Source organism: Psammomys obesus, unplaced genomic scaffold (assembly GCF_907164565.1).
Source record: "Psammomys obesus unplaced genomic scaffold, mPsaObe1.curated_primary_1811, whole genome shotgun sequence".
NCBI lineage: Eukaryota > Metazoa > Chordata > Mammalia > Rodentia > Muridae > Psammomys > Psammomys obesus.
In genome coordinates this window covers 19903502-19913393 of record NW_026585797.1, presented here as the reverse complement: position 1 = coordinate 19913393, position 9892 = coordinate 19903502, and the positions used below count along the sequence as shown (strand labels likewise).

General features: G+C 41.0%; 1 protein-coding gene across 3 annotated transcripts in view; it reads right to left on the bottom strand.

Moving 5' to 3' along the window:
- Nucleotides 1–9892, bottom strand: part of Med23 (mediator complex subunit 23) — a 46244-nt gene that overhangs the window by 17468 nt on the left and 18884 nt on the right. For all 3 annotated transcript variants that reach the window (XM_055599299.1, XM_055599301.1, XM_055599300.1), the window contains 5 exons: nt 8502–8645; nt 5108–5253; nt 3939–4184; nt 2400–2542; nt 907–1081 (listed from right to left, as the gene is read on the bottom strand). In XM_055599299.1, the coding sequence (XP_055455274.1) occupies nt 907–1081; nt 2400–2542; nt 3939–4184; nt 5108–5253; nt 8502–8645 (854 nt within the window). The remainder of the gene's footprint in view (nt 1–906; nt 1082–2399; nt 2543–3938; nt 4185–5107; nt 5254–8501; nt 8646–9892) is intronic.

Below are 9892 nucleotides of genomic sequence, written 5' to 3'. Positions count from 1 at the left end.
AACCTTCTAGAGAAACAATATTGCAGTAATTACACCTTACTAGGTAGGTGGCACACACCTGCAGTCAGTGTGATGTGAATAAAAATGGTCCCCATAGGCCCACAGGGAGTGGCACCATTAGGAGGTGTGGCCTTGGAGGGGGTGTGGCTTTCCTAGAGGAGAGGTACATGACTAGGGTCCCAAGCTCAAGCCAGTTCTCTTCCTGCTGCCTGCAGATCTGGATGTAGAGCTATCAGTTCCTTTTCCACACCATGTCTGTCTGCCTGCATGCTGCCGTGCTTCCCACCATGACAATGGACTAAACCTCTGAACTATAAGGCAGCTCCAATTAAATGTTTTCCTTTATAAGAGTTGCCTTGGTCATGGTGTCTCTTCACAGCAATAGAACCCTAAGACAGTCAGCATTTAAGAGGCAGGGGCAGAAGGATCAGGAATTCAAGTCTAGCCTTAGCTACAAAAATGAATTCAAAGTCAACTTGAATGAGACCCTTTGTTACCTCCTCCAGCAAGTTACAGGTTTCCATCTGAAATACATTTCCATTTAAATCAAAGTTAAAAGAATACTTGTTTGGTTGTTTGACTTTTATGAGACAGGGCTTCTCTGTACAACAGCTCTGACTGTCCTAGGACCTGCTCTGTAGACCAGGCTGGTCTGGTCTTGATCTCACAGAAATCTGCCTGCCTCTGCCTCCAATAAAATAATACTTTAACCATGACTTAAAGCATACTTAAATCCAATTTCTTTTAAAAACTTGAATTGCACTCCTGTGCTGGAACCATAGTATCTTAGAAGTAGAATTTTAGTATTATGGCAAATAAGACTCCCCCCCCAAAAGGGGAAGATTACGCCCCCACTTCCAAGCATGGGTGTACTAAGCCAAGAAAGGCAGCCTGCAGCCTGCTCACCACAGATGGAGCTGGTTCTGGTTGGTCTGTGCGACCGCAGCCAGCGTGTGCAGGTGGCTCAGGAGCTGAACTCTGTAGTGTGGCTGGATGTGGTGCATGCGGTGGCTGAACATCTCCAGCAGTGTGTGCAGGATGCCCCAGGCATTGGACTTGAAGACAGTGGGCAGAAGCTGACCTACACGAGTGAGAATTCCAGGCTCCAGTTAGTAAAGGGACATGCCTGTAAACATCTGAAGAATGCCACACTCAGTATGTATGTAAAAATATGACTATAATAACATACAAATACTAGTACACACATATTTCTACTTATAAGACTAAAAAATCCAGAGCCTAAATACACATTGAATTTATTTTTCTAGAGTTTGACAAGTCAGGCTCAAGCTAATATAGAAATAAAAAATGTAAGCAATTACACACACAAAAAAAAAAACAAAACAAAAACCAAACAAACAAAAACATAAAACCCCTTCTGATCTGTCTCAATTCTCAGCTACCTTTTAAATTATTTTTCATAGAGTCAAGGTGTCCATACTTTTTTAGTATGAGATTCATTCCCCTCTCTCTTTTTATAGTGCTGTCAATTAAACCCAAGGGACTCCATTACTCGGCTGGCAGTGAATTTATACACTCAAGTAAATTTCCTGCCTCAACCTCCTCGGCTGAGCCTACAAGTATACACCATTGCAACTAGCACAACATTAAAACCTTCTAGTACTCCACCCCCGGCCCCCAACAAGCATCAAGCATGGAGACACACACCTGCACCTGCAGTTCCAAGCAGTTGGGAGGCAGAGGCAAGAATAGAGTTCACAGCCAAACTCACTTACATAAAAAGTTGGAGGCCAGCCTAGACTGGATTACATAGGAGACAATGTCTCAAAAAAGTCAAAAAAGAGATGAAAACAACAAGAAAATCTAACATCTGTCCTTGTTCATTGTTTCTCCCATCCAAAGCAAGTTGTCTCACTTCTGGAAAGAGTTATTGTGGCTCAAAGTCATACTGCTGGTGACATAGCTCAGAAAAATGTCTCTTGGTAGAGACGACCTATTACTCAGAGTTGCTCAAGACTATGGGACATTGTCTCTGCATCGTATGACAGCTCCTTCCCGATGCCAGCCTATGCCAGCGCTCACCTCACGGCAGCCTGCTGCCTCTAGGAACCCATCTGTACAGTAAAGGACCTGTCCTGCTCAGGACATCTGAGTACCCAATACACAACCCTTTTCTTGTCATGCTGCTTGAAACATGCTTCTGTCCCATTAGACATGGATGCGTAACTCCTGTTCTGGCTTTCTGCTTTTCTCTACAGCACTCATTGTCTGTCAGGGTATACCTTTCATTGCTCGCTTCTCTCCCTGTCCTCTGCCTCAGCAGGCTGGCCTCATGCTGTCAAGGACTTACTCCCTGCTGCATCCTCAGCACTTAGAGTTCCCCTTGAATTAATGAATGTGTTAATCATTAGAAACAAAAGTAAAGAAGTTTGTCTTACTGATAAATCCTTTGATGCCCAGAGATTCTATTTCCATATAGACGAGTAAACGGCTATAAGTCTCCACCAGGGCTGGAGCTAATGCGACACTGGACTTTGCGTGAGCAAGTTTTATCACTCTTGTTGCAATGCTATGAATAAGGCTAAGGAGAAAAGAAGAATAAAATGAAAAGCTGCACCCATGTAAGCATAGGAGCTATTCTACTCAGTGGCAAAAACGTCTAAATCCGAAATGAAACAGTTCTATCAGGGTTGGCTCACTGAACATGCTTACGCTGTTGCACGCTTGGCAATGACAGCCTGAACAGCTGGAAGTGAACTGCACATTCTACTGTGCTTCAGGGCTTGAAGTGTAGAAGCTTCAATATGCATAGGGAGCCTTCTGCTCAGGGAAAAGTAAGCTCTCCACACAAGACATAAGAGCCTGCTGGAGTGCTTTTAACCAGCTTCTCCTCTCAAAGAGGTAACTAAGTACCTTTGAGGAGTAAAAAGTCTGTATCACAGAACTTTTTAATAGGCTATTGCTAAGAAAAAGTGCTTGGTTCTCACAGGGATTTGCTCAAATCTGTTATGTATACAAGTGCAGTTACATGGCTGTTACGTATTTACCATATGAGAGGAAAAAGCACGGCTTCTGTAGTGCTGACACTGTATCTTGAGACCTACAGACAAGTTCTCTATGGCCTATACACAGTGTTGTCTCAACTCTGCGCCAATACTTAAAACTTGAGAGAACTGAAAATTCTCAGTGCCTGGTCAGACCTTCTCAAGAAATCATTTGGAAAAGCCAGACTAGGCACCATTCTACTACCCACATTAGCTAAACTGTTGGCTCAAGATGGAACCTGTAGTTGTCTTGTTTGCCTCCACACACCGTTGCTTCCATATGCACTAACATCTGCTTCTCATCCTGCAGAGCCAGGTGTCACCGCAGTCCCAGCCCAGCTACTCTGGGCACTTGAGTTCTAGTCCTTCCAGGAAGCAAACATAACCCTAAGTGTTCCAGTGTCTAATTTAATAAGGCAAAAGGCTTAACATTTTGAATTCTAGGACTCAGCACTTCTCCTTTCAGAAAACTGTTCAGTAAAAAACTGTAAGTAAAAACTGAAAGCAAACGCAACTATAGACAGTACAATGATTGCTATAAAGGCAACCTTGGTTACAGCAATCCAAAACTGTTTTAGGGAAAAATCATGTGAAAGATGTTTATTATATGGGGTGGGGAGGTGGGGGAGGAGGGAGAGAGAACAAGATAAAATAGATTTTTTGTCAACAATATATAAAAAAATTCATAAATTTATTCATTGAAAAAAGATGCAAACTTCTTTCCCTTATGAAAAGGTTAAGGTCACTATCTGCTTCACGTTCCTCTGTATAATCTATAATTTCTGTAGTTAGCAGCATTCACTTTTGTGAAGAAATCATTCTTAAATGCATTGACCATACACATACATGTATACATATACACCTATAATCATAAAAATATAGCAGACTTTTATCAATTCCCAGATATGGAAGCAAATAACTAAAAGAGCGTACCTCATCTTGGCATGCACTGTCAGTGAGTCCAGGAGATTCATCGGTAAGGGGGTTATCGACGCTGAGGCCAAACAGCTTGTTCCAGGGAGAGGCACCCTCATAATTCCATTTCCATAAATAGTTTCTACCAGAGCCCCCATAGGTAACGTAAAACACTCTGAATTTGTGGAATAAGCATTACATAGCAGGGCAATCTTATAGTCATTCATCTGTAAACTTTTATTTCTTAAACTCTGCTGTAGGAACCTAAAGTATCACATATGTTAAGCAGAAAAAACAGAAATAACATCCATGAAGTTAACTTGCATTTAAAGATTTTCAATCATGTAGTTGCTACATATGTCTTTATTCGTACAGATACTACATTTGTAGTGAAATACATGAAATGCATATTAAAGCTCAGGTAATATGCAGAGGAAACTTCATTCTATGTTAACAATTAGTGTATATTTGTCAAGTATATACACTACACATAGTACATTTTTTTCGGCTAAGTTTCAGAGAATGAAGAAATAACTCACAAATTGATGATAAAGATTTCTATTTATTGTCTGCTTAAATATAGCATATGCCTTCATTAGTGGTTTCAATATGAAAAGACAATGATGGGTATTTCATAAAATAAAAGCCCAATGAAGCATGGATCTAAGCATGGTACAGGCTCCTATGAAGTGATCTGACAGTCCTAAAGAGGAAGTTCAGCTACTCCTCACAGTTTGACTGACACACAGCTCTATCTAAGTGGGCATCTTCTCTGAGTCATCACAGCTCTAGAAACACGCCAGCCACATCAACTCCTTCTCTCTGGCCATGCCAGAAAGTGAAAGATGCCTAAATCAGACTGATCATGTCCAAATCACGAGCACTTGGGAAACCCTGAAATATTCTCATGTTGATAAGCCGTAACATACTTTAAGTTAAAATTTAAAGGTATAAAACATACAAAACAAAACCAGTCTTGAAAACGGAGAAAAAAATACCTAGCCACATAAGCAGCCTCACTCACACTGTTCTCTGATGCTGCCCTTACTGTAACATACACATTAGGTACCAACCTCATAGGCAATGTGCGAGGTATCAAACGTTACACGGACAAAATAATCGATACTGGTCTACAAGCCACTACCAATGAAACAGGAAAATCAAGTCCCCAGTAACAAATAACTTACTCATGGTGCAGCTTCAGGGAATGGGGAATTGGGATCTGGAGCTTGGAGTTGCCATTCTGAGCTTTTCTATTAAGATGAATCCAAATACAAGTCATGGCAAAGGCATGAGTTGACTGTGGTTTGTTAATATCAGGAACTGGGATACACTGGAAAACAATAATTAGCTTCCATGTGAATGAAAAGTAAATAGTCACATGTATCTTAGAAATCCTTTATGGAGTAAGTATTTTTCTTAAATTTATTTGTTTTTATTAATTACAGTTTATTCACTTTATATCCCAGCTGTAGCACCCTCCGTCATCCCCTCCCATTCCCACCCGTCTTCCTTCATCTTCTCCCATGCCCTTCCCCAAGTCCACTGATAGGAGAGGACCTCCTCCCCTTCCATCTGACCTTAGCCTATGCGGTCTCATCAGGACTGGCTGCATTGTCTTCCTCTGTGGCCTGGCAAGGCTGCTCCCCACTCAGGGAGAGGTGATCAAAGAGCCAGCCACTGATTTCATGTCAGAGACAGTCCCTTCTCCCATTATTAGAGAACCCACTTGGACACTGAACTGCCATGGGCTACATCTGTGCAGGGGTTTTGCTTATCTCCATGCATAGTCCTTGGTTGGAGTATCAGTCTCAGAAAAGACCCCTGGGCCCAGATTTTTTGGTTCTGTTGCTCTCCTTGTAGAGCTCCAGTCCCCTCCAGGTCTTTCTATCTCCCTCTTTTTTCATAGGATTCTTTGTACTCTGCCCAAAGTTTGGCTATGAGTCTCAGCATCTGCTTTGATACCCTGCAGGGGAGAGTATTTCAGAGGCCCTCTGTGGTAGGCTCCTGTCCTATTCCCTGTTTTCTCCCTCTTCCGATGTTCATCTGTTTGCCTTTCTGAGTGAGGATTGATCATCTTACCCAGTGTTCTCCTTCTTGATTAGCTTCTTTAGGTGTACAGATTTTAATATGATTATTCTATATTATATGTCTAATATCCACTTATAAGTGAGTAGAAACATTTAAAGAAATGCTCAACATGCTTAGCTATCAGGGAAATGCAAATCAAAATGACCCTGAGATTTCACCTTACACCCATCAGAATGACTAAGATAAAACTCAAGTGACAACACATGCTGTTGCTAGTGGGAATGTAAACTTGTACAACCACTTTGGAAATCAATCTGGTGCTTTCTCAGACAATTAGGAACAGTGCTTCCTCAAGATCCAGCTATATCACTCCTAGGCATATATCCAAAATATGCTCAAGTATACAACAAGGACATTTGCTCAACCATATTCGTAGCAGATTTATTTGTAATAGCCAGAGGCTGGAAACAACCCAGATGTCCCTCAGTTGAGGAATGGATAAAGAAATTGTGGTACATTTATACAATGGAATACTACTCGGCAATTACAAACAAGGAAATCATGAAATTTGCAGTCAAATGGTGGGATCTAGAAAAGATCATCCTGAGTGAGGTATCCCAGAAGCAGAGAGATGCAGACTTAACTCTTTAAAACTCCTATCTAGTTTAGTTCCAATACCTTTTTGACTATTCAGCATTACTACTAAAGACCATGTAGCATTCAGATTTTTAAAAAGATGTTCTAGTTGGCATGTTTCTACTTGTCAACAAAATGAAATGCTTAACCAAGCTTTCCCTATCACAGAATTATTGAAGAAAATTGTTTAAGGTTTAATTATGAAAAAGTAAACATATCTCCAAATCATAACAAATTGAGGTAAAATATAAAAATAAAATTTCTTCAATTCTCACAAACGTATTTTAATTTTTAACACATGAATGAAAACATGTAATTATACATGTTAGTGTGCTATCACATAATGCACACACTGTGTAATCAGGTTAAACACATCTTCTCCTTCAACATTTATTACTTCTCTATGGAAATATTCTCAAAAAAAACTTGTGTGGCTTTTTGATGTTTAGCACACAATAGTGAGGAACAGACATTCTGTGAGCAGCACATCATGACTGAGTCCTACCCAACTGCAACTCTGTCCCAATGTCAATCTCTTAATCTCTTAAAAAAAAAAACCTATTTTCCCAAAAAGATATAAAGTTAAAAAAAAATGCTCATGATCACACAATCCTGTCATCCCACCTCACAGGAGAAGCAAAAGTTTTGACTACAGTCCGAGCTATACAAGGAAACACTGTTTCACAATAAAACAAAAACACAACTTGAGTCGCTGTCATTGGGTAGCTCAGTGAGGAAATGTACCTGCTCCCAAGCCTGGCAACCTGAGTTTGAGCCCCAGGACCCACACAGTGGAGGTGAAAAGAGAGCTTACCCAGCAAATTGTCCTTCAACCTCAACCTGTGCATTGGTAGCATGTGTGTGCCCTACAACCCCAACAAACACAAAGGAATAAATGTAATTGTAAAAAGTCTTTGAAGATTAAAAAAAGCAGGGTGAGGGCTGGACAGATGACTCCGAGATTAAGGGTGCTTGCTGTGCATGAAGAGGGCATGAGTAAGTTTGGCTCCCAGCACCCACGCTGGCATCTCAAAAATACCTACATTCATTACCAGGGGATCTGATGCTTTCTGTTGGCTTCTGCAGTTACCTCCATTCATACCCACACAACTTCTCCCAGGCCCCCAAGACATGTAATTAAAAAAACAAAATAAAATCTTAAAGACGTTGAAATGCTAGGAAAATGAGGTCTGCCTGGAGTACATAGTAAGGTCCAGACTATGTAGCAAGACTGTCTTAAAAACCAAAACAAAGCAAAAAAACAAACAAAACCAAAACGTAGTGGACATTGAAAACAATATAGATAGCTGGAATGTGCTTTAAAATTAAAATCATCCAGCATTACCAACAACAAATAATAAAGATGCAATATGAAACAGGCACGTCTCCAGGTGATAGGCACAGGAGCGCTTACTGTTCTAGTTATACTACTCTGTGTTTAAAATTTTGCCATAAAGTGTTTGTAGAAAATGGCAAGCAACAAAATAAATTATGCCTCTCCTCAAGTACCTTGTATAACAGAAAACTGGGTTAGGGCACCCTGAGACCTAGCCAACAAACAGAATCTACATACTAACACACACTTACTATTTGGCCATTCAATGATGTGTGTAGATTAAAAGAGCATTATGGCATTTTTAAAACTATACAACTCCTTAGAATGCACAGGAAACGTTTTCTGCACCAAATATTCAGTTGTAATTTAGGATAGATGTGAGAAATAACCTAGTTTAATTTCTTTATTTTACATACAAGAAAACAAATATCAAAAGACTGAATGCCCAGACCACCGATCACAGTGAGCACAGACTGGGAAACAAAACTACGATCCAGTCCTCTTTCCACAAAACATACACAAATTGGATAAATTTAATCACTCTTAAACTTAATCATTATGTACACAATAAAACTTACTTCCTTTTCTGGGTACAGCAGATCAAAGAGCTTCATGACAGGAAGAAAATCAGCAAGTGCATTTTTCTGAATACTTCCAGAAATGAACTGGAGCAGAACCCACATCAGATGGTCTCTCCCTTTAATCAGTCCTCGCCCTGCTAACTGTAAGAAATGGTAAAGTATAGATGTGCACACAACTGCTACAGACACGGATACAGAAAGCTGCAGTTTGTTGTTAACAGAACACCTTGATGGGATCTCAAATGACCCCCAAAGGCTCGTATCTTCAGGCCTGGCCTTCAGCTGATGGTGATGTTGCAGGAGGGTGGAATGAATGCTCAGGAGGCAGGGACTCATGGGAGAAAGTAACATCAATAGGGCTATTTGGACAGTGGTCCCCTCCTCTTTCTCTCTGTTTCCTGGCTGCTGTGAGGTAAACATACATCTTCAGTCACACATTCCTTCAGCATGATGTACTATCTCACCACAAGGTCAAAAACAACTCAGATAAAACAACCGTGGAGAGAAACCTCAAAAACTGTGAGGTCAAACAAACCTTTCTTTCTCATAAATTCCTTACCAAGGTGTTGTCACACTCACTCATGTGCAAAGGTGACTAACACACTCGGTGTCTGTTCTTGGACGTCAGTATCTTAACTTTGGAGCTCAGTAATTACTTAGTCTCAATCCAGGACATACAATGCACAGCCTGCTACATTATAAGTTTTTTCCTGGTCCTGTAAACCACACATATCAAAAAAAAAATCAGCTGTAGGACATTATTAAATTGATCATATACATGAGAATCAAGCTCAATAGTATAAATTTTTATTTTAAAAAACCTTATCAAAATACAAATACTTTACAAGAGTTATGTTTTAATTTAAAATCCCTCCAGGGCTAGTCTCCCCACTTACTGTAGATTATAACAAAACCACTGGGTGTAAGGAACATGGCAGCTCAGGGAATTTGAACTTTTTCTGCAGTAAGTAGTCAGTGCTGCCCCGGTGCACACCTCCACCATACAGCCAGTGCCCAGCACGGACAGGTAGTCTGCAGATGCTGTTTCTGACACATACGACCCCTTCTCACCAGTACCCAGCACAGGCAGGTAAGGGATCTCAGGGCCCTCCCCCCGTGCCCACGGACCTGTGCAGCACACTGCTTCCGCCCCTCCAACAGAGGCCCTGGTAGGTAAGACCTCCCTCCCACCCTGGTGCACACCTCTGCTTTAAGCCCAGGCAGGGAAGAGAAAAATTTTGCTGCTTGGGATGCTCACTCCAACCAGAAAAAGGGCCTCCTAGCTATGCTGTAACTTCCTTCCTCCTGAGTGTACCTTGGCTGACAAAGCCAGAGAAAAATCACACACACACACACACACACACACACACACACACACACACACACAC